Here is a 25,645-nt window from a genome sequence, read left to right as displayed (position 1 = left end):
AAAGTTTAGGACAGATAAAAGAAAATACATTTTCATGCAGCACATATGGTAGCTAAACTTTGGAACTTGCTCCAACAGCAGACAGTAGTGATGACTACTTAGATTGCTTTGAATAATGATTAAAAAAATTCATGGAGGAGATGGCCATCAATGGCTACTAGTCATGATGGCTATGCTCTCCGATAACAGTCTTCTTTTGAAAATCAGTTCCTGGAAACCACAGGAGGGGAGAGGGCTCTTGAGCTCAGATCCTGCTTGCTGGTTTCTTACAGACATCTGCCTGGTTACTGTGAGAACAGGATGCTGGGACTAGATGGGCCATTGGCCTGATCCAACAGGCTGCTATTATGTTCTTATAGAATCTTAGAATTATGGAGTTGGAAGGGATTCCAAGGATCATGCAGTCCAACCCCCTGCTATCCAGGGACAATTGCTAAAGTATCCCTGGCTGCTGGCCACCCAACTTCTCCTGAGGAAGTCATTCCACTGTCAAACCGCTCTTACCACCAGAAAGTTCTTCCTAATGTTTAGATGGAATCTCCTTTCTTGTAATTTCAATCAATCGGTTCAGATCCCACCCTTTGGAGCAGCAGAAAATAAGCTCGCTTTGTCTTCCATGTGACAGCCCTTCAGATATTTGAAGACAGCTATCATACCACCTGGAGGGATGCGGGTGGCGCTGCAGGTTAAACCACAGAGCCTAGGACTTGCCGATCAGAAGGTCGGTGGTTCAAATCCCTGCGACGGGGTAAGCTCCCACTGCTCAGTCCCTGCTTCTGCCAACCTAGCAATTCGAAAGCACGTCAAAGTGCAAGTAGATAAATAGGTACCGCTCCAGGCAGGAAGGTAAATGGCATTTCCATACACTGCTCTGGTTCGCCAGAAGCAGCTTAGTCATGCTGGCCACATGACCACATGACCCGGAAGCTCCCTCGGCCAGTAAAGCGAGATGAGCGCCGCAACCCCAGAGTCGGTCACGACTGGACCTAATGGTTAGGGGTCCCTTTACCTTTACCTATCATACCACCTCTCAGTCTTCTCTTCTCCAGGCTGAACATTCCCAACTCCCTCAACCATTCCCCACAAGGCTTGGTTTGCAGGCCCTTTATCACCTTGGTCCGCCTCCTCTGCAGATGTTGGAGAACAACTAGGCTAACTAAAATCAATGGAACAAACTCCTGGGAATGTAGACTCGTTTCTGTTTCCACTTAATTTCCAGGTCTCTTCTTTGAAACGATTTGCCCAGCCTTGACTTTTTAATGGACTCTCTGGTAGCAGGAGTTGAATTAATAATAGTTAACTCCCATCCCGGCATCATTAACAGTGACACTTGCCATTGCGAGTTATTGTGGCTTTGGGGCGTCTCGCGAGGTCACATAGGAAATCGTTAAGCAGATGGTGTTGTGTTTTCACCCGTCTAGCATTTTTGTCAATTGAGCTAGATGGGCCTGCATGGAGTGGGAAAGCTTGGCACGTTCTGATCCATGGCTGCACCAAACCAATGAGGAGCCGTGATTCCAATGTAAATGCCATGGAATTTATTTGCCCTATACCTGTTGGAGAACTCATAAATTTTTGAGACGGACAGATGCCGTATAATAGCGGGCAAAAGTTTTGGGGAGATGTCAGAACAACACAGCTGAGAGTGATGAGAGATGAAAATGACGAACCACTGAAGGGAAATCCATCTCAATCATTAACTGCATTCCTTCCCACAGGGCTTCTAATTAGCACTTGGGCGGTTTCCAGCTAGTGCATCAGTGTAAAGATTTGCCCTTGTGCAGCAAAATTTCCCCTCCTCTCCCCCCCTGCACAACCCCTGTGCTCTTTCCAGATCTTTTCCAGAGGGTTGGGGGGCACCCCTAAAACAGATTTGGCTTGAGAAGGGAGGAAGTTCCATTGGGCAAGCCAAAAGTCTTGCACTAGTGAGGAGTGTTGGTTGGATACCACCCTTTGATTTTTCCTAAGTTGCCAAAAGATTCCATGCAGACTTTTAAAAACTGAATTGGTGGAGCAGTGTGGTTTTTTTTTTAATAGGATAAGAGATAAATCATACGTATATACAATTAGCAGCCTAAGGGCTCAATCTGACACACTCCTTAAGACTTCCCATCTGGCCCCCAGCTTTGCTTGTCTTCCCAGAGACCCTTCCTCTCACTGTGCATGTGTGCTATTTAAGAAGAATCCACCCACCTCTTTCTGATTTACGCCTGTATTTTGCACAGTGCACTTATATAGCAAAGAGAGGTCTGTTTAAGCCCACGTTTGCTATTCAGGCCATGAAATAAGTAAGTAAGTCAATCTTATGCATCTTGCCAAGGGTCCCTGCTGGGTGGGAAAGCAATTAAATTGATAACAGTATTTTCACTTCATCAGCTCTGCAGTGATGGACCAGCTCCATCAGGGCTCCTCTCCCCTCAACCATCACCTGGGAGTAACCATTCCATCAGGTTGTCTAAGTGGGAGAGAGAGAAAAAAACATGTGGCTCTTCCATTAGCTTTGTCAAAAGCCCAGCTCCATCAATCATCTCCTGCACCTGAACTATGCAAGCAGGTCCTTAACAACTATTTAAGAATGGGTGCCTCTGTTTGATTCCCCCCCCCTTCTCTCCCTATCCTTTTCCGTGTGTGTGTGTGTGTGTGTGTGTGTGTGATTAATAGATTGTAAGCCTGCTGGGAGAGACTGTCTTGTTTGAATTGATTGTATCTTGGCCACTCCAGGAGCCTTTATGGCTGAGGAATGAGGTGCAAATGCTCTAAATAAAGCTGTCATGTGATTTTGCCTCAACAACCTCAGGATCGGTGAATCAGTTTCTCTCTGAATCCCTTCTTTCTCCCACTCTTAGGTTCAGCTCTCCGTATCTCCACATTTCTTCAAAAATTCATTGGCGCTTTAGACTGACACCTATTTGTAGGCAGTTTTGCCCAATATAGACATTTTTTGCAAAACAATTTCCCCAAAATTTAATGCTTTTTTTGTATTTTATTTTCACCAATATATGCATTTTTAGGCATGTTTTCAGGATGCAGGTGGCGCTGTGGGTTAAACCACAGAGCCTAGGCGTCGATCAGAAGGTTGGCGGTTCAAATCCTCGTGACTGGGTGAGCTCCAGTTGCTCGGTCCCTGCTCCTGCCAACCTAGCAGTTCAAAAGCATGTCAAAGTGCAAGTAGATAAATAGGTACCACTCCGGTGGGAAGGTAAACGGCATTTCCATGCACTGCTCTGGTTTGCCAGAAGTGGCTTAGTCATGCTGGCCACATGACCTGGAAGCTGTACGCCGGCTCCCTTGGCCAGTAAAGTGAGATGAGCGCCACAACCCCAGAGTCAGTCATGGGTCTCTTTACCTTTAGGCATGCTTTACTGCAGTCTGTTCGTTGTTTTACAAGATTCAGGGAAGTGTGATTTTCCCAAGGAGGGCTGCATTTCAGTTCTCGCATTGTTTTGAGAATTAGGGAGGTTTGCTTTTTAATGTGAACCTAATATAATTTCTCCCTCCTTGCTGCTACAAAAACCCCCATCCTCAAGATTTGTGTGAGAATCTAGTTAAGGACTACTCAGGAATTACGTTTGTGTATATTAAAAAATGTATAGCAGGAGGAGGCTTAGATGAAGACTCTGGTGTTAGGGAAGGGGGCAGGGCTTTAGCCCCTTGCACTCACCGTGGTCCTGATCCGGTCCGAGAGCCTTTTTTGTCTACTGTTTGTTTCGGGAGGGAAACATGCAAAGACCTCTCTGGAATTTTTCCTCCCAAACCAATTAGGAGGCATGAGGTGATTGGGATCAGGGGCTGTGTTGGAGGCATAAGATGAAAGATGTGGCCCCACTCCCCATCAGGGTCTTTGTGTTTACTTTGCAAAGCCTATTCATCCAACTGCTACTTGTATTAATTGTGTCATGTATACCGTACTTTTCTGTGTATAAGACTAAGTTTTTTTAAAAAAAATTATGCTAAAAAGTGGGAGTTGTCTTATACATTGGTAATGCATAGGTTGGACGTTTGATTGGTTGCTGCATCAAGGACTGGTGTTGATTGGCTGAAGCTGCAGCAATTGGGTGAGCGATTGGCAGCTTTTTCTGGTGAGGAGACAGAGGTGAGGTGTTTTCCGGCAATGTTCCCTAAAAAAAGCTTAACAACCCTTTGCAATCCCCCCCCCCAAAAGCTCAACAACTCTGAGCCATCTCCCCCCATCTTCTTAATTTTGAGTCCCCCCAAATAGGGGGGGGGGGTCTTATACATGGGTGTGTCTAATACGCAGAAAAGTGTGGTAATTTGGCCCTAAGAAACAAGCAAACAAAAGTGGTGGAATTTACAGGAACCTTTAGAAAGCAGGCAACTAAATGAGCAGCCCGAAATATATGCGAGGGCCATAAAGCATTGCTACCCCAGCCCCAAGTGCTTAATTGCTTCCAATCTATTCAGATGCTACTAATACAACACATTAAGCAGATGCCTGAGATTTCAGTAGAATGTCCTTAATTCTGCCATATCCATATATATCATATGGAAATTTACTACCATGGCAGCTGGCCGGGTAAAATGGGAGCCTTCTGCTAAAAGACATATCGCTTTCTTCCAAAAATGCAGGCACTGTGAACGTGTGTGGCTGCGTGTGGGCATGTGTGTATGGTAATAGCTGTTCGACAGTGGAAGGTGACAGACTCTTTCCTTTAAACAGAGGTTGGGTGTCCATCTGTCAGGGATTATTCAGCTGTGATTCCTGCATTGCAGGCATGACCTGGATCAGTGTTTCCCAACCTTTTTCCAACCGTGCCCCCCTTCTGACCTTGTTTCCTTTATGTGCCCCCCTTGGGCATAGCCAAAGGGGGCAGATCCCCCCCAAATAAGCAAAAATCAGTACAAATATTATCTGAGGTTCTGCCCCCCTAACAAAAGCTTGCACCCCTAAGAAAACTCCTGGCTATGGCCACGCTCCCCCTGATCCTACCAGTAGAAAGGTAGCTATTTAAATATTTTGTTTGTAAATAGAACATGTTTCATTTATAATTTTTATAATTTATACAAAATACAACTACATAAAATGATAGGAACATAATGAAATATTGTTGAAGCAGAAAATCATAGATTCAGGGAGCTGGAACATATTGAAGAGTCATCTTTCTAGTGCAGGCATAGGCAAACTCGGCCCTCCAGATGTTTTGGGACTACAACTCCCATCATCCCTAGCTAACAGGACCAGTGGTTAGGGATGATGGGAGTTGTAGTCCTAAAACATCTGGAGGGCCAGGTTTGCATATGCCTGTTCTAGTGCAACCCCCTTCAATGTAGGAAACTCAGCTAAAGCATCCATGAAAGATGGTCATCCTGTGAGCATTAAACCCCTGTCTGCAGATAGTAAACTCAGTCCTTTACAGCAGAATGCAGCAGAAGCGACTGTGGTTGGAATAGTAACATCAAAGGTTTCATTTATAAAGCAAATAACAAAACAACAAGATGACTCTCACATCCTTCTTCTTCTTCTTCGGCAGAGGAGCAGAGAGAAAGCAGAGAAAGAGAGGAGACATTTAAATAGTTCCCATACTCATACATCAATTACCGTATTTTTCGTCCCATAGGACGCTCTGTCCCATAGGACGCACCTAGTTTTTTGGGGGGGAAAATAAAGGAAAATTTTTTTCCCTTTATTTCCCCCCCAAAAGCAGGTCGGGGAAACCAAACCAGGTCGAGGAAGGGCACTGCACCTCCCTGAGCTTGTGGGGCTGGCCGATGTCTGCCTCAGGCGGCAGGCTGCTATCCGCAGCGTGGGGAACCCTGCGGGGAACCCCTGCAGGACTCCCCACGCTGCGGATGTCTGTCCGGCGGGCGGGGCGCTCTGCTTCAGGGTGCCCCGCCCGCCGGGTGGCAGGCTGCTATCCGCAGCGTGGGGAGCCCTGCGGGGAACCCCTGCAGGGCTGCCCACGCTGCGGATGCGCTCCCGAAGCGCCGGGCGCTCTGCTTTCAGGGTGCCCGACGTTCCAGGAAGCAGGCTGCTATCCGCAGCCTAGACAGCCCTGCTGGACCTCCTGCAGGGCTGCCCAGGCTGCGGATGCGCTCCCGAAGCGCCGGGCGCTCTGCTTTCAGGGCGCCCGACGCTCCAGGAAGCAGGCTGCTATCCGCAGCCTAGACATCCCTACCTGACCTCCTGCAGGGCTGCCCAGGCTGCGGATGTCTTCCTGAAGCCTGGAGAGCGAGAGAGGTCGGTGCGCACCCACCCCTCTCGCTCTCCAAGCTTCAGCGAAAGCCTGCATTCGCCCCATAGGACGCACCCAGATTTCCCCTTCATTTTTGGAGGGGAAAAAGTGTGTCTTATGGGGCGAAAAATACGGTAAGTAAAGACTCTCCTCCCTGGAAGAGAGGAGAGTGGTTTTGGGCGGGAGCCTGAGCTCCGCCCCTAGCAGGGGGCATTAGCCCCCTGCCTCCTCCTCTCACCTGGCTGGCGCCCATGCCCCTCGGCAGGCACCCAACCAGGTCCTCCGAGGGGGCGTTTACAGCAGCCTTTTGCTGTGGCGCCAGCTCCTCCTTGCCTCATTCTTCTCTCCGTCGTCCCGTCGCGAGTCACCCACCCTCCACTCCCTTTGAGCTCAGGGTCTTAGTTCATTGGCCTTGCTATGGACCTTAGGTTGGTCGCCCTGGTTGTCCAGGGGGCCTGGTAGGAATTTTTCCATTTGGCATTAGGCTTTTTGGTTTTTTCACCTACCTCGTAGTAATCGTCACAACTTTTGTGGTATTGGTGGGTAGGTTAGGCATTGGAATAATGTGTTGTGGTGTGTCGAAGGGCTAGGTGTGGCAATCGCCTATGCCTTCAATTTTTGGGTATTCCGTTAAAGGAATCTGGCGGTCGTGTACTCTGTCCAATGCCTGCTTGGCGGGAGGCCATGGCACGACCCTCGGTGACATCAGGGGAGAGCCTATAGTTGGATTAGCATCAACAGGCTCCACCTACTGGTGAATAAACCCCCTTGTTTTAGACATCCAATGCCTAAGCCAATACCTTTTCACTGCTGTAATCAATAAAGTTGTGGCCTTTTCTTGCCCATTAACCTTATATCACGTGTCCTTGCGTATTCATTTCACATTGCGGGGGCAGGTCCTCGAACCACAATTAAAGGTAACCTGCAACATTATGCAATGTGAGAATGAGACATTACAATACTAACACATCCAACCTCCGCTTAGAAACATCCAAGGAAGGAGAGACCAGAACCTCCTGAGGGTGCTCCATCTTCCATGTATTATAAAAAGTAAACAACACTTATTCGACCCCAGTTATTTGACACAGAGGGGGAAACCTACAGATGTAGTACCAAAGGTGCACATGGAGTTCTGTATATATGGGAGAATTTTAAAAAGCAAGAGGTCCTCAATGACCTGGTGCAAAAAGATCTTGTCATCCAGAGGAGCCCTGGCTGCCTAGATAAAACACCATAGCCCCACAAACCCTTACCTGGGAGTAAGGCCCACTGAACTCACTGCGACTTTCTTCTGAGTAGACACTTTGTTATTTACTAGATGCAAGTCAGCAACACCAGTAAACTGGCTAGGGTAAAGTATGCATAAAAATGCATGTATCCGTGAAAATAGCATGCAAACAACATGCAAGAATGCATTGTAGTAGTTTTGCTTTGCAAAACTCTGTATATTAGGAGAAATTCACACTAAAATGCTGCTGAATTTTCATGAGGAGTTTTTTCTTCTTAATGCAAATAGATGTGGAGAACTGTATGTAAGTGTAGAAAAATAATAAGCAGAGAGAAATTGGATTTGACAGATTTACCATTCCCTGGCTGACCATTCCTATGAACTTAGCAGCATAGAGAGGAGACAGGTTATAGGTCAGTCGGAAAATACATGCTTGCACACAGATGTTCCCAGGTTCAGTCTTCTGGCTTGGTCCAATTAAATCAGCCTTCTCCGACTTGCTGCCCTCCAGATATTTTGGATTACATTTCCCATCATCTTGAGTGTTGGTCATAGTTGTTGGGGCTCATTGAAATTCAAAGCAACTGAAGCGTGCAAGGTTCATGTGACAAGACTGGGAAAACATCTGCTTGGTACCTTGGAGAGCTTTTGGCAGCTGGGATAGACAGTGCTTTGCTAGATCTACCCATGGCTTGACTCAAAACAGCTTCAGGTGTTGCATGGAACCACACTTCAGAAGTAGAGCATAGCGCTTGCTTGCATGATGTCCCATGTGCAATCCTTCCCAACTAAAAAGATCTTGGGCCACAGGGCTATTGCAAGTCAGAGTGGACAGCCCTGGATTCCATGGACCAATGATTTCATAGAGTCATAGAACTGTCGAGGCACCCTGTCCACAGCCACCTCTGGGTGGGCTTGAACCCCAAACCTTCTCGTTGACACACTGACCCATTGTGCCCCCAGGGGTTCCTTAGTAAATGACGGCTTCGTGTGTACATAATATGCCTTTCAGTGTATTTCAGTGCCTCCGAGAACCTGGCCTCATACATTTACTAAATGGTTTTTCTTGACAAAGCCTGCAACTTACGTGAAACCAGGACTGGTTTTATTAGCAATATTGTTTTTGATAGGAGTAAACTACAGCCTTGGCTGCCGGCGCCTAGTGAGCTGAGCCAACAATCCTGAATTCATGTGTAATTATACCGCAGGAATAGCAGCAGCCACACAAAGCGTCGCTTAGAAAGATAGCAATTGGTTCGACATACAGCTCCCAAATCTAAATGTTTATTTCTTCTCGCTCAAACACCGGTATATACACAAGAGTGCTGTTTGTGCTCACATCTACACAATTAGAGCGTAATTCTTTCTTGGTTATTATGGTTACAGTATTTGGAGAAGTTTGTTTAAATATATATATGTATGTAATGAGTGCTTCATCAGCCACCAATTTTCTCCAATTCAAACTGTTGACAAGGTATTTACATAAGATACTGAGATATGGAGGGAGGGAAAATGTTGGTGGGATGAGATGCCGGGTCTTTCTCAGTTTTATTCCATAACGTAAGAGGAATGGATTCTTTGTTCCAGACAGCAAAAACATTAATAAAAACTGTTCATATCTAATCCGTTTACACAAGCAAGGTATGAACACTATTATTTACTTTATCTGCCTTAAAGCCTAGTCTGTTCAACTTCTTTTCTTGCAAAACATTTTTTATATTTAGGTCTGAGTCACAAACGTTTGCCTGTTGTTGGGAGAATTTGGACGTAGCGCCAGACCAGGGGTAGCCAATGTTGTGCCCTCCAAACGTTGTTGGACACCATTACAAAACAGCCCCAGCCAGCATATTTTGGCCAGTAGCCAAGGATGGTGACAGTTGCATTCCAGCAACATTTGGAGGGCCACAGGCTCCCCATCTTTCCCTTCCCAGTCATGTATAAAATGGGGTGAGGGAAAGGGAGCATGGGTGAAGGGAGCTGAATCCTAAACAGTTTAGGACCACAGCAAAGGGAAGGACCTTCCCCTCTTCTTCTGTATGAACTCTCCCACAATGTTTTTGGATTGCTTCTCAGGGGACCCCATCTTTGGAGGTTCATATGGAAGAAGGTGTGCTTCTTTCTGATGACATGTCCCTAAACTGTTTAGGGTTTAGCTCCCCTCAGCCATGTGACCCTTCTGCCTCTCCACTTTATACATCATTGCAGAAAAGGTGGGCTTAAATCAGGGAGGAGGAACTTGTGTTACTCCAGAGGTTGTTGGATTACAACTCACAATTATCCATGGCCAATGACCAATGGATGCTGGCTTGGTCATCCGCCCTTCCCTTCTCCTCTTCTGTGGCAGCTGTGAGTTCGGAAGCATTTGCTTTCAGTTTTGCTTAACCACAGCTGCTTGTGCTGCCTGAACCAACAAACTGTGGTTAGCGTTAAAAACACTTGTTTGAAATAAGTTGAATTTCTGATACAAAGCATCATTGGCTTTGAAACTGACTTTAGTTTAAGGTTTGGATGACATGCTGAAACTGGAACTAATGAAAAGAGAGAAGCAAACATTTCTGAGCTCCTCGAAGCTATGTCGGAGAGGAGGAGGAGAAGAAAGCGTGCATGAACCCATGAGTCATTGTCACGCTGAGCAATGGTTTTCTGCCCCTTTCACAACAATCAGGAAGTGTTCAGTGACTACTGAACATATTCAGTCAACACTGAGCTGATTTATTTGTCCATAAACACCCCTTATAGGTGCCTCCTCACCAAGGATGTCCGCAAGCCTTGGCGTTCTACTGACTCTTCAGATGCCTTTCTCTTGTGCATGGGAGCTCTGGTTTTGGCTACGATACCAATAAAACAAACAAACAAACACCAACCATAGAAAATAGAGGCAAATGTTTTTGCATTGTCCATCCAGAAAACTGTAGAACTACATTTATATATTTGTTTGAGTTTATATGTTTGTTTACATGTTTATATGACAATAACAGGTGACGTTTGGGTGACAGGCATGTGTCCTTAGGTGGGAAGCCATAACAACAACAACAACAACAATTTATTTTTTGTACCCCGCCCATCTGGCTGGGCTTCCCCAGCCACTCTGGGCGGCTTCCAAAAAATATTAAAATACTGTAATACATCAAACATTAAAAGCTTCCCTAAACAGAGCTGTCTGCAGATGTCTTCTAAAAGTCTGGTAGTAGTTGTTCTCTTTGACATCTGGTGGGAGGGTGTTTATTATTAGTGAAGGCTGGTCAATTTGGGTGAAAAGGGCACAGCTCCACTGGCCTCATTCTGCCCTCAGCTAGCTCCCACCTGCCTACCTTCTTAATCTCAACCAGTCTAGGGTGCACGACAGCTTCTTCCTCCTCCTTGGTCTTCTTGTTGTATTTGGAGGAGAGGATGGAGACAAAGCTAAAATTAGTTGCTCTGCCTGTCGTTGGCTGTGGTTGCACCTACTGTTGCCTTGAGCCCCAGCAGTCCCAATGGAATGGTCCCTACTGCTCACAACCCATGCATGGGTGCTTATGGGTGCATTTCTGTCATTTAAACTAGAGGCATTTGTTACATTAGACACAGAATAAAATCTAGGAAATGCAGTGCAAGGCCCATGATTTCCTGAAAGTTTTGAGCATCAGCTGGAATAGCTCCCATTATAATATAACTACATTGCAAGCTTTGTGGAACACATCCCATAGACGGTATATATTTCAAATGAGGCATAATTGGCAGCCCTGAACAATTTAAAAGTGCTGGCTAAATAATGAAAGGGAATCCACTTTTCTAGCTAATTATTTAGATGGAGAGCAAGCGCCAGGATTCCAGTTAAATAATAGTAACTGTCTATTATCCAACTTTCTTTGGATGGCTGCATAATGAAGATGTTTGTTTGCAAATTGTTATTCAGCAGAAAAGCTGTCATATCCTCCCCCCCACTCTACAAGCAAGTTAACAGGATCTCCTGCCAAACGAGAGCTGGAATTCTAAATCTGGATGCTTAATAACCAAAGCTTTTTTATTCATGATTCATGTGTTGCTGAGCAGTCAGGCTGGGACTCTGTAGGATTACTCCAGAGTATCTGTGTAAAGGATTTCAATCTGTAGTGGTAACTCTGGAAGCTCGTGCTTATTAGGACTGATAAGGCTGAAGGTAGGGAGGCCAACAGCAGGTGGAGCCAGAGCCAGAGATAGGCAGAGCAGATAAATGCAGCCAATTAATTCTTATTTTAGTGCCATTCTCCTCCCTACCATGTCTATATAAAGGCAATGCTAAGATTAAGGGGGAGGTGGTGGCTGACAGAAGGTTAGGAGGCAGGCAGCTGGTGTCTGGCTGTGGGAAACCAAGGCTGGTGGGGCAGTGCCCCACTCGCCTTAACAGACCAACTTCCTTTTTTAAAAAATAAATAATATCACCTTTATGATACATCAATTAACATCAATTTACATATAATTTATAACTTACGCTATTCAACTTAGACAATACTTATAATACAAACAATACACATCATCACAACATTTAAACATTATCCAATCTTTATTAACTTTCTGTACAGTGGTACCTCGGGTTAAGAACTTAATTCGTTCTGGAGGTCCGTTCTTAACCTGAAACTGTTCTTAACCTGAGGTACCACTTTAGCTTACGGGGCCTCCCACTGCCACCACACGATTTCTGTTCTCATCCTGAAGCAAAGTTCTTAACCCAAGGTACTATTTCTGGGTTAGCGGAGTTTGTAACCTGAAGCGTCTGTAACCCGAGGTACCACTGTACTGAGTTTCCTCTTAGTCTCCCTGTCATCCTTGTGAGTTGTAAATATTCTATCATTTTGGCTTGCCAGTCAGTTTTTGTGGGGATGTTATCACTTTTCCAATTCTTTACTACCAAAATCCTAGCCGCTGTGGTTGGGATAAAGAGGTCTAAAATTTCTCTTAATTTCCGTGGACATAATTCCTAGTAGAAAGGCCTCAGGGTTTTTTTGTGTGAATGAGAGTTTGAATATCTTTTAAAATTCATTATATATGCTATCCCAAAATTCACTTATTCTCTTACATTCCCACCACATGTGCATGAAAGTACCTACCCCGTTTTTACACCTCCAACAAACCTCTGAACTGTTCTTATACATCTTGGCCAATTTGGCTGGGGTTAGTTGGTCTTAACAGACCAACTTCCACTGAGTGGCAGATATGTGACACTGAGTTCATCCTAAGGATGGGGCAGAATTGAGCTTGGAGAGGGGATACTTTGGTTATTGCATCTTAATTGTTCACTTTGGTTTAATACCCCACTCATAGGAGCCAACTCCTAGGGACCGAGGGGTTTACGCCCCCCCAATAAAATAATTGAGGGGGCAGCCCCCCCCAGTTGATGGGCATTACCATTCAAATGGTTTGTGTGAACCTCGTTGTGTGACTGATTATGCAGGGCAGGGCTTACCTGCACCCCCAGTATTTTATTCAAGATGACACCCCTGAACGCACTCCTAGGGGTCTTAGTAGACCACAACCTTAACATGAGACAACAACATGCAGCAGCAAAAGAAAAAAAGAAAAAAGAAAAGCTAATGCTATTTTAGGCTGCGTAAACAGAAGTATAATGTCCCAATCAAGGGAAGTTATAAAGGTAAAGGTAAAGGGATTTCTGCAAACAGTGTGCAAAAGAGATTAAAAGCATCTCCGTACTGTACTTTGGATGTGCATGCCTATTCCTAGCAGGGTACAGGTGTGCACAGCCAAACTGAGAAGGACTGAATCACCAGCTGGTAGGAGAGCGTAGTTTTCTTTTTAATGGCCTCTCAGGACAAATTCAGCCCCCTGGAGAACGATGATTGGCTTGTGAGCCATAGGTTCCTCACGCTTGCCCTATGGTGCAAAGTGACACAATGTTGAACCACATGGACCTTTTTAGTCCACGATTGAGCCTGGCCTGGTGATTCTTCCTCCATCCTTTATCCTGGTGTGTTCAAACACTCCGCAGATGTTGTGTAACTTTGGCTGAAACAGAGCCAGTGTTTCCTCCTCTTCTTCTTCGTTTTTACTGACTAGCTCTTGAGAAGCTTGGGGCCTTTCTTTTCTTTTCTGACAGCCTGTGTGCCTTTTGATCAGCCTCCTTCAAGTGGCAAAGTTTTATTTTCCTCACCTGTGACTCCAGAGATCTTGGCAGCTGCTCATTTTGTTCCTTCTCTCATTGTCAAGTCTTTTCAAGATGACTTGGATTTCTGTCGAGAGTTTTCTTTTCATTGCTCAACTGCTTCTGCTGGGCCTTAACTTCAAACCCAGTGTGGCTTCTCTGAAGACTTACATTCCCTCCTCCCTCTCTGCTCATTTTAAAATGATCTCATATGCTTTCAGCACCAAAAGGGGTCTTCCCAGGTTCACAACTTGGAGTATGTGAGACTTTTGTTCACTGACAAAATTGCCAGAAAAAATATTATCTGTAACCAAGCAGCCTAAGTATTAAATACACTCAGAAATTTAAGAGACGCATGAGAGTCTCCAGGCTCCCCTTTACCTCCAGGCCAATGTGATGCTCACCAGATACTGTTGAACTAAAAGTCCAGTCAGCCTCAGCTAGCATGGTCGATAAAGGTAAAGGGACCCCCAACCGTTAAGTCCAGTCATGGACGACTCTGGGGTTGCGGCGCTCATCTCGCTTTACTGGCTGGGGGAGCCGGCGTTTATTCGCAGACAGCTTCCGGGTCATGTGGCCAGCATGATTAAGCCACTTCTGGCAAACCAGAGCAGCACACTGAAACACCATTTACCTTCCCACTGGAGCAGTACCTATTTATCTACTTGCACTTTGATGTGCTTTTGAACTGCTAGGTTGGCAGGAGCTGGGACTGAGCAACGGGAGCTCACCCCACGTCACGAGGATTCGAACCACCGACCTTCTGATCGGCAAGCCCTAGGCTCTGTGGTTTAGACCACAGCACCACCCACGTCCCAATGGTCAATAGTCATGGATAATGGGAGCTGTAGTCCAAGAATATGTGGAAAGTTCCAGGTTGGGGAAGGATGATGTAGTAGATGATGTGAAGGATTTCTGAGTTAGCAAGCGTTGGGCCAGGGCCTCAGAACTAGGGATGGAGAAGAAATTCAACTGAGTTCACATTTAAAGGCAAACCTTATCCAATGTGTACTTTCTGGATCAAAACACAAACCAAAACATAGCCACCAAAATTTTGCACTTTTCTTAATTTTGCAAGGGAGCTTTCCAGTCAAGTAATGCATGTGCTAGATTATCCTGTGAAGCTCCCTGAGACCTGTGGGTATAGGGTGGTATAATAATAATAATAATAATAATAATAATAATAATAATAATAAGGAATATTAAATGCATATATTTGTAAAAATAGCTGTCAGCATGTAATATCAAAATGTAACTAAAGTGCAATAAAACATCAAAACAGAAATTTTGAAATGTTGCCTGTGAACTGTTTACAATGCTTCAGATAGTGACTAAAGAGTCACTGACAGTGGAGGCAATATGGGCAAGATGAAGAAAATGCCTTCTAACAAGGCAGTTTCATGTGTTCCTTTCATGGCATTGTTAGAGGTCATCGATTCGATACTTACAAGCTCAAGGAGTGGTTCCCCCCCCCCACTTTCTTTAAGTAGCAAACTCTTCCCATGAAATATTGCTTGGCAAAAATAGTCCAATTCTTGGAACTCACATGGTCGTTTTGTTATCAGTGCTGTATCAGGAACAGAGCAGGTTTTGAGTTTTAAGCAGATATTTCCAATGTTTTATTGAAACATTGCAGATGAGGTGGTGGCACTTAATTGACCTCCCAGCATGCAAGTTACTGCTGCTTAGCGCAAGGAAGGACAGCACAGTTCAAATGAACCAGCAGCTGGACCTGATTGCTCCGCTGATGCTTTCGCACCACACCAGCCTCACTGCTGCCTCACCCCTCCCAGTAAGCTGCAACGACTCACCTGTTGGAAGGGCAATTAAGTAATTAAGTGCCTCTACCCCACCATGCCATCCATGACTGATGTTTTGAAAGGGATGTTTCCCACACTCCTCACAAATAATCTTGCCTATTTCTGTCTCCCTGAATCAATTCTTTATTTTCTCCTCTAGGTTAACATCGGCATTCTCATTGCAGTCACCAGAGTCATCTCAAGAATAAGTGCAGAAAACTATAAGGTGCACGGGGATGCTAATGCATTCAAGTAAGCCTCTTTTATTTATAGTGACTTATAACTCTTAAGTGGGTCTGAGCTTGGAGTGTGGTACCTAAGATCTAAAAGGGTCAGGAGTAAGGTTCTAGACTTCATAGATGCACCAAACAGAAAATCCAAAGAATAGTCTCTCTAGATAAAATTCTGTGGCAGTTCTTCACTCAAAAGGGTGAAGAGTTTCAAAAGTGTTGTGAAGTATGCATCTAATCTCATATGAACACTCTGTGCAGCAGTACACTATTGGGGTACTCTACCAAAGATGAAACAGTCAGTTTCTGAGCATTGCAGAGCTCTTTTTTGTTCAAGGTACATCCAGCAACGAAGTCCAGCAGTACAAATTTCATGTAGCATCAGCAACCGAGTGAAAGAAAGCCAACACTATCCGGATAAAAGATGTGCTGTTGGAGCATATGCTTTAAATCATACTTTCAGAAGAGCAATTTGTTGATTTAGATTACTTGCTCCTTTTTCAAGCAAGCAAGCAACTTTTCTGAGATTGGCGGAAAGATCTGGGCTAATGAAAGTTTGCTTAGTTATTGTATGCCTTTTCCAGAATCGAAGGGGAAACCAGTAAATATGTCTCTGTTAAGATCTATGTTCTAATTATTCTGTAATGAGTTTGAGGTATTGGAAAGGAAAATGATGGCTGATGCTTTATTTTGAAAAGCTGCAAACGGCATAGTCCTGTGAGAAATGAATGGTGATCAATGGCAACTCAGATTCCCCTCCACCCCACTTGAGCTGTGACAAAATTGTAGGTTTCAATTTGTTATGGGAGACGTAGGTGTTTTCCTATGTGGATTGTCTTGTGTTGATTTGTGTTCAGGCTGCGATTTAGATTAGGGCAGGACTGGAACTGATAGACCTGGTTCTAGAACTGACTGTGAGGTCAGACTGAGGTTGATGAGACCGTCCCCCCTTCACCCTAATGGACTAGCCTCCCCTGAAAGACTTGCCCAAAATTTATGAAAATTTCTGATTTTGGGGGGCAGGGAGCAACTCTCTAACAATGAGGAGCAGCAGAAAAACTGGGGAGAAACTCTTTGCTAGTAAGGACTCTTCCTGATAGTTGCTGCTTGTCGGCTACCTTTTCTACCAAGCCCTCAACCACAGTGATCATATCACACCATCACATATTTTTGTTCCAGGGACTTGGGGATGGGGAGTGATGGTTCATTGGCTGGCAGAATTTGTCTGGCAGTGAGTTGCAGCCCCACTATCCTCAAAAAGGAAATATCTCCAGAAATACCTTCCACCACCCACACACGTGACCACAAAGTTTGGGGAGGAGGCATATCAGCTTGGTCCTATGCATTCCCATAATCAGAGCATGCACACACAGACACAGAGGGGCTTCCTTTTGAGTAAACATTACAAATAACACTGTAAGTTACAAAGTTCTGTTTTCTATCAACCCATGGTCACCAAGGGATATGTGGAAACAATTCCTTCCTTCTCTTTCATACGGCCATAAATACGAGCAACCCTGGAAGAAATTATGGGATGCTGCAAAGAGGTTTCATGTATAGGTGCCCTCCATTTTTCTTAGAAACAAAGAACCTGTCAGACCTCCATCCAGATGGTTCAGTTCACTTGCCATTAGCCATGGCAGAAACTTGCAAGATTTATCAGGAGTATTTATAGAGGAGTCCTAGGTTGATTGAACCTGCATGGCAGACTTTTTTGTGAGATGCAGAAAGAGGATATCAGCACCTTGTGTCTCCCTGCTGAAAATATGTAGCACTACAGAGTGAGGAATAGGTGTTTATCTTCCATAGAACCAGAGTTTTGAAGACCAGCAAAGGGACACAGAGCTCATCTAGTCCAATTTCTTAAAATGATATAGGAGCTAGCAGAAGGGCGCCATTCATTCTCTGAGTCTTCTGTTAGTAAAATCCAAACACATTTCTTAAGAATGTAAGAATAAACAGCTGGTTCAGGCCAAAGGCCCACCTAGCCAGATGTCTATGGGAAGCCTGCAAACAGGACCTGAGTGCTACAACACTCTCCCTACTTGTGATTCCCAACAACTCACATTCAGAAGCAAATTGCCTCCAACAGTGGACGCAGTAACATAGTAATCATGACTAGTAGCTATGGCTAGTCTTGCACTCCATTGATTTCTTTAATCTTCTGTTAAAGCCTCCCATGTTGGTGGCCATACCTGAAGAGATGACAACAACAACAACTTTTTTTATACACCACCCATCTGGCTGGGTTTCCCCAGCCACTCTGGGCAGCTCCCAACATCATATTAAAAACACGATAAAACATCAAATATTAAAAACTTCCCTAAACAGGGCTGCCTTCAGATGTCTTCTAAAAGTCAGATAGTTGTTTATTTCCTTGATATCTGATGGGAGGGCATTCCATAGGGAGGGTGCCACTACCAAGAAGGCCCTCTGCCTGGTTCCCTGTAACCTCACTTCTCACAGTGAGGGAACCAGCAGAAGGCCCTCAGAGCTGGACCTCAGTGTCTGGGCTGAATGATGGGGGTGGAAACGCTCCTTCAGGTATACTGGGCTGAGGCTGTTTAGGGCTTTAAAGGTCAGCACCAACACTTTTGAATTGTGCTCAGAAATGTGTGGTAGATAAATAAATACTACACCGGTACAGTAAAAACTGTATTTATTTATCTGTTCAGTTTTGACTCAACTTCTAAGTCCGGTCCTTCAAACTTGCTATGGCATGAGAACATTTCTACATGATTACTTATTTCACTGTTGGCAAATAGCCCCCCACCCCACCCCTAAAAAACAAGCACCTGCAGGGAGTGTCCCAGGGCTCTGGAAAACATACATGATGAAGTTAAGCATTTTTGTTCACTTTCTGCCAATAAATAAATATCAGAACCATGTCAGCGTTAAAGTAACCTACAGTTTTTGTACAATAAGGAACACAGCTCATGACTCCAGCTGGCAAGAACAAATATTGGTGGGCGTCCGTTGATTTGCCCAGATGCCTTGAGAGACCCCAGGAGTGAGGTTTGTTGGCAGCAGAAGTGTGTATTTGCTGGAGGGGTCTTGTTTCTCTTGGCAGCTGGCAATAACAAATAGATGCAATTGTTACCAGTAATTGTTACAGATTTTTCCATACGGTGCTGGCAAGCCGAGCTCGGCGTCTTCATTTGATTAGCAGTGCAGGGCAACATAAGCCTGGCCTTATATAGATGTTTACGGAAATGAACATTTTCATTAGCTGTGACCAATTTAATATTTAATTTAACTTTAAAAATCTTTAATATCCTCACAGACCCAAATTTCAGATTTCTGCCTTCCAAATTCAGGAAGATCTCTCTCTCTCTCCTATCTATCATCTATCTATCATCTATCTATCATCTATCTATCATATATCTGTCATCTATCATTATCTATCTATCATCTATCTATCTATCTATCTATCTATCTATCTATCTATCATCTATCTATCTATCTAATCTATCATCTATCTATCATCTATCTATCTATCTATCTATCTATCATCTATCTATCTCTATCTATCTATCTATCTATCTATCTATCTATCTATCTATCTATCTATCTATCATCTATCTATCTATCTATCTATCTATCTATCTATCTATCTATCATCTATCTATCATCTATCTATCTATCTATCTATCTATCTATCTATCTATCTATCTCTATCTATCTACAGTGGTGCCTCGCAAGACGAAATTAATTCGTTCCGCAAGTCTTTTCGTCTTGCGAGTTTTTCGTCTTGCGAAGCACGGTTTCCCATAGGAATGCATTAAAAATCAATTAATGCGTTCCTATGGAAACCGCCTTCAGACCAGGTCCGGGGACAGTCTGTCCCCCACCTCTTCTGAAGGCCGGTGGGGGGCGAAAGTCTTTGCTCCCCCCGCCTGCCTTCCCGGGACAGCGGAGACTTCTCCGCTGTCCCGGGGCGGTCTTAAAATGCTGGCGGGCGGCAGCGAAGCAGCGCTGCCGCCCACCAGCATTTTAAGATCACCCCAGACAGCGGAGAAGTCCTCCACTGTCCCGGGGTTTTTAAAATGCTGGTGGGCGGCAGCGAAGGCTTCGCGGGCAGCAGCGCTGCCGCCCGCCAGCATTTTAAGATCACCCCAGACAGCGGAGAAGTCCTCCACTGTCCCGGGGTTTTTAAAATGCTGGTGGGCGGCAGCGAAGGCTTCGCGGGCAGCAGCGCTGCCGCCCGCCAGCATTTTAAGATCGATTTTAAAATGCTGGCGGGCGGCAGCGCTGCTGCCCGCGAAGCCTTCGCTGCCGCCCACCAGCGTTTTAAAATCGCCCCGGGAGCGGAGAAGTCTCCGCTGTCTGGGGTGATCTTAAAATGCTGGCGGGCGGCAGTGCTGCTGCCCGCGAAGCCTTTGCTGCCGCCCACCAGCATTTTAAAAACCCCGGGACAGTGGAGGACTTCTCCGCTGTCTGGGGTGATCTTAAAATGCTGGCGGGCGGCAGCGCTGCTGCCCGCGAAGCCTTCGCTGCCGCCCACCAGCATTTTAAAAACCCCGGGACAGTGGAGGACTTCTCCGCTGTCTGGGGTGATCTTAAAATGCTGGCGGGCGGCAGCGCTGCTGCCCGCCAGCATTTTAAAATCGCCCCGGGACAGTGGAGGAATAATCCACTGTCCCGGGGCGATTTAAAAGCCCCCGGGAAGGCAGGCAGGGGGGACAAAGACTTTTGCCCCCCGCCCGCCTTCCGAAGAGGTCCAGGACCTCTTCTGAAGGCCGGTGGGGGGCGAAAGTCTTTGCTTTCCCCCCCCCCCGCCGCCTGCCTTCAAAAGCCATCCGGGATAGCGGGAAGCGCTTCCCTGCTATCCCGGACTGCTTTTAAAATGCTGGCGGTGGGGAGCAAAGCCTTTCGGCCCCCGCCGGCCTTCCTGGACCTCTTCTGAAGGCTGGAGGGGGGGGAAAGGCTTTGCTCCCCACCGCTAGCATTTAAAAGAGGTCCCCGGAGATTTCCCTATGGGCTTTCTTCTTGCGAAGCAAGCCCATAGGGAAATTCGTTTTGCGAAGCGCCTCCAAAACGGAAAACCCTTTCGTCTAGCGGGTTTTTCGTCTTGCGAGGCGTTCGTCTTGCGGGGCACCACTGTATCTATCTATCATCTATCTATCTATCTATCTATCTATCTATCTATCTATCATCTATCTATCTATCTATCTATCTATCATCTATCTATCTATCTATCTATCTATCTATCTATCTATATCTATCTATCTATCTATCTATCTATCTATCTATCTATCTATCTAACTATCTATCATCTATCTATCTATCATCTATCTATCTATCATCTATCATCTATCTATCTATCTATCATCTATCTATCATCTATCTATCTATCTATCTATCTATCTATCTATCTAATCTATCTATATCTATCATCTATCTATCTCTATCTATCTATCTATCTATCTATCTATCTATCTATCTATCTATCTATCTATCATCTATCTATCTATCTATCTATCTCTATCTATCTATCTATCTATCTATCTATCATCTATCTATCTATCTATCTATATCTATCATCTATCTATCTATCATCTATCTATTTATCTATCTATCATCTATCTATCATCTATCTATCTATCTATCTATCTATCTATCTATCTATCTATCTATCATCTATCTATCTATCTATCTATCATCTATATCTATCTATCATCTATCATCTATCTATCATCTATCTATCTATCTATCTATCTATATCTATCATCTATCATCTATCTATCTATCATATCATCTATCTATATCTATCTATCTAGTCTATGACAGTTGGCAGCAGAAAGATAAGTTGCCTTTCCCGCTGTGACAGCACTGCTATAGAATGCCCCGTTTCTCATTTTCCCCCAGTCTTAGTGCAGTTCTCCATATTTCCACATCAGTTGCGGATTTTGAAAGAAGAGTCCCCATGAAAATTCATCACCTTTTCAATGCAAATGTATTACAAGGTGCACATTTTTGCACATCAATTCCCCTAATAAAACACATTTTTAAATGTTAGTTTCACCAATATTAACATTTTAATGCATACTTTAATACATGCACCTTTTATACATAACTAGGCTGGAAATCTGCACTGCAAAATTTGGAGAAGTGGAAATTCTGAAAGATGTTTGTGTTTTGCTTCAGAAAGTGCAGTTCAGAGATGCAAACTGAGTTAGATTTTTCCTTTATTCATGCACATCATGTAGCAGCAGTGATGATGATCTGGATCTTGCTAGTCAGGAATAATTTGCAAATTTTGTGTGGGTGAGCCAGGTCTTGGCCCAGGCTCAGCGCACCCAACTTTGCATCCCATTTGTCCTTGCAGGCACAGTCTCATTAACTGGCTCTCGATAAACTGCCAAGCCCAGATCTTATTGGATGCTTCCTCATCGCCTTGTTCGAAATGGTCCGATGGGCTGGAAAAATCGGTATCATTTATATAGCAACACAAGGCTACCGAAATGAGAGTGGTTGTGCCCAGCGATGGAGAAAGCAATTAGAACATTTCTTGAGCTTCCTTCTCTCTCTCTCTCTCTCTCTCTCTCTAATTCTCTGTTCTCATTTTTTTAATGTTGCCCATTGGTTTGACGACTCTCGGTGTTTTACTTAGTAAAGTGTTGATTCACACAACATTCCTCAAGGGAAAGAATCATGTTTGTTTTGTTGAGATAAGAATGCTTCAGCCAATAGGCTTCTGAAAATGAATGCAAGGGTAGGACAGGATTCATCTCTCCTCATCTGAGAGGTGAGTTCTGTATGGTAGACTCCTCAGATCTCAAGTCAAGAATTCCATTTTTGAAAGCCATCGAAGCATGGAAGCTTCCTCAGTGTCTCGGGTGGGGACTTCAAGTCTGGAGGTCAAATGTAGTTCTTGAGGCCTCCCCTTAAGCCATGCTCTCTTCCCAGTTTGTATTCATCACTGGCTCGGCTCTGCACCAATCATAACCCCTGAATCTATCAGTAATCTAGGCACCAAGCCAGAGGCAGCACAAGCAGAAGATCCATGTGTGGAACAGGACTCAGAGTTGACGGTGGAATATAGGGAGACAGTTGTGCTTGGGGTGGTTGGATAAGGACTCCTAGAGGAGCCCCCAAGAGCACTAGGGCTTGTAGGGCCAGAGAGCCTGAACACCTTTCACTGAGCCTGAACAACCAGATACCTCCCACACCACCAGCCTGGCAGTACCAAGAGTAAGCCAGGAAGAAGTCTCTGGAATGATGGAGGAGTGCCTATCTTCAGACCAGATGATGTTGTTGTTTAGTCGTTTAGTCATGTCCGACTCTTCATGACCCCATGGACCAGAGCACACCAGGCACTCCTGAGAGCCAGTGTGGTGTAGTAGTTAAGAGCGGTAGTCTCGTAATCTGGGAAACCGGGTTCGCGTCTCCGCTCCTCCACATGCAGCTGCTGGGTGACCTTGGGCCAGTCACACTTCTCTGAAGTCTCTCAGCCCCACTCACCTCACAGAGTGTTTGTTGTGGGGGAGGAAGGGAAAGGAGAATGTTAGCCGCTTTGAGACTCCTGAAGGGGAGTGAAAGGCGGGATATCAAATCCAAACTACTCCTCCTCCTCCTCCTCCTCCTCCTCCTCCTCCTCCTCTTCTTCTTCTTCTTCTTCTTCTTCTTCTTCTTCCACTGCCTCCCACAGTTTGGTCAAACTCATGTTCGTAGCTTCGAGAACACTGTCCAACCATCTCGTTTCTTGGCAGGGATATTGGAGTGGTTTGCTGGTTCCTGCTCCAGGTGGATCACGTTTGGTCAAAACTCTCCACTATGACCTGTCCATCTTGGGTGGCCCTGCATGGCATAGCTCATAACTTCTCTGAGTTATTCAAGCCCCTTTGACACAGCAAGGCAGTGATCCATGAAGGAGTCAGACCAGATAGTGGCCCTTTAAGACTCTGAAATTCTCTCAAGCAGGTGGAGCCTGGAAGAGGTACCCTGCTCCCAACCTTTTTCACAGCCAGTTGCTTACTTGGAGCTGTCCACGGTCCAGCAGCCATTGACCAGTCTTGCCTACAGCCTCATTGCTTTCCATGTGAGTTCTGGTATGGGACGAGAACATGACAGCACCCTTGTTGAAAGCTTTTGCTTGAATGTGCCCTCCAACTGTAATGGTGCCACATGCTTGTCTAGATGAAGGATGCAGGAATGTGTGCACAGATGTGTGGAAAGATATGCCTTTTACATGACTGCCATGCACACAGTGGCCCCAGCCATCACTTGCAAGTGATATGAAAACAACCCATCAAGGGAATGCTGAGTCTAGCTTCAGCTTGGTCATTTCCCTCAACCTTTGAGTTCCTAAGTGCTAATTCTCCATGTTGTTGTTTAGTTGTTTAGTTGTGTCCGACTCTTCGTGACCCCATGGACCAGAGCACACCAGGCACTCCTGTCTTCCACTGCCTCCTGCAGTTTGGTCAAACTCATGCTGGTAGCTTCCAGAACACTGTCCAACCATCTCGTCCTCTGTCGTCCCCTTCTCCTTGTGCCCTCCATCTTTCCCAGCATCAGGGTCTTTTCCAGGGAGTCTTCTCTTCTCATGAGGTGGCTAAAGTATTGGAGCCTCAGCTTCACGATCTGTCCTTCCAGTGAGCAGTCAGGGCTGATTTCCTTCAGAATTGATAGGTTTGATCTTCTTGCAGTCCATGGGACTCTCAAGAGTCTCCTCTAGCACCATAATTCAAAAGCATCAATTCTTTGGCGATCAGCCTTCTTTATGGTCCAGCTTTCACTTCCATACATCACTACTGGGAAAACCATAGCTTTTACTATACGGACCTTTGTTGGCAAGGTGATTTCTCTACTTTTTATGATGCTGTCTAGGTTTGTCATTGCTTTTCTCCCAAGAAGCAGGCGTCTTTTAATTTCGTGGCTGCTGTCACCATCTGCAGTGATCATGGAGCCCAAGAAAGTAAAATCTCTCACTGCCTCCATTTCTTCCCCTTCTATTTGCCAGGAGGTGATGGGCCCAGTGGCCATGATCTTCATTCATAAGCAATAGCAAAAGTAAAGAACCTCACTGTCACCTCATTTCACTTGCCAGAGCATGTGAATCACTCTGGTGCTTCAGCCAATGTTGCCATCCCTTGTACTCTTTTTAAAAAATTCTATTTTATTTATGATTTTCAATTTTAAACATTTCAATAATTTTACAATCATTTTAACATTTCAAAACTTCACTCTCTTCCCCCCTTTCTGCGAATCCTACATGTGCACAATGTACCTTAGGGAACAGATGCCTTGGGCACACCATTATCATGCTTTCACCCTGCAGGTAATCTTCTCTAAGAACCCGACTGACTGATATTGGAAACTTTATTCTAGACTTTGGTCTCCTCCAGCAAAGCAAGTGGTACTTTCTCATCTGCATAAATTGACTCCACTTGCCTGAACATGATTTCTACTGTTTTGAGAGAAGGATAAAAACGTCTCTTCTCACAGTTTGCCATAAAATCATAGACCTGTAGAGCTGGAAGGAAGCCCAAGAGTCGTCTCATCCACCCCACCCCCGTAAAGCAGAAATCACAGCTAAAGAATGCCCAGCAGATGGCCACCAAAACCTGTTTAAACACCTCCAAGGAAGGAGAGCCCACCACCTTTTGAGGGAACCCATTCCAACATTGAGCAGTTCTTCCTGCCAAGAAGTTCTACCTGGTGTTTATATGGAATCCTATTTCTTGTAACTTAAATTTATTCTTATGGGTCCTTAGTAGGAGAAAACAATCTTGCTTCATTCTCCATGTGAAAGCCCTTCAGAGATTTGAAGATGGTGATCATATGTCCTCTCAGATTCATGTTCTCCAGGCTAGGCATACCCAACTCTCTCAACTGTTCGTCATATGGCTAGGCTTCCAGACCCTTGATCATCTTGGTCACCCTCCTTGGCACACATTTCATTTCATTTCCTGCATTTCTATGTCGCTTTTCACTCACATGAGTCACAAAGCGCTTACATACAATAAATAGCAACACAGTAAAAGGTAAAGGTACCCCTGACCATTAGGTCCAGTTGTGGATGACTCTGGGGTTGCAGCGCACATCTTGCTTTCAGGCCAAGGGAACCGGCGTTTGTCCGC

General features: G+C 45.0%; 1 protein-coding gene across 2 annotated transcripts in view; it reads left to right on the top strand.

Moving 5' to 3' along the window:
- Positions 1 to 25,645, top strand: part of ADGRD1 (adhesion G protein-coupled receptor D1) — a 276,194-nt gene that overhangs the window by 219,903 nt on the left and 30,646 nt on the right. For both annotated transcript variants that reach the window (XM_083717092.1, XM_083717091.1), the window contains one exon: positions 15,494 to 15,585. In XM_083717092.1, the coding sequence (XP_083573218.1) occupies positions 15,494 to 15,585 (92 nt within the window). The remainder of the gene's footprint in view (positions 1 to 15,493; positions 15,586 to 25,645) is intronic.

This window comes from Podarcis gaigeae (genome assembly GCF_964106915.1).
Source record: "Podarcis gaigeae genome assembly, chromosome: 16".
In the NCBI taxonomy this organism is placed as follows: Eukaryota; Metazoa; Chordata; class Lepidosauria; order Squamata; family Lacertidae; genus Podarcis; species Podarcis gaigeae.
This window is presented reverse-complemented; position numbering and strand designations above follow the sequence as displayed.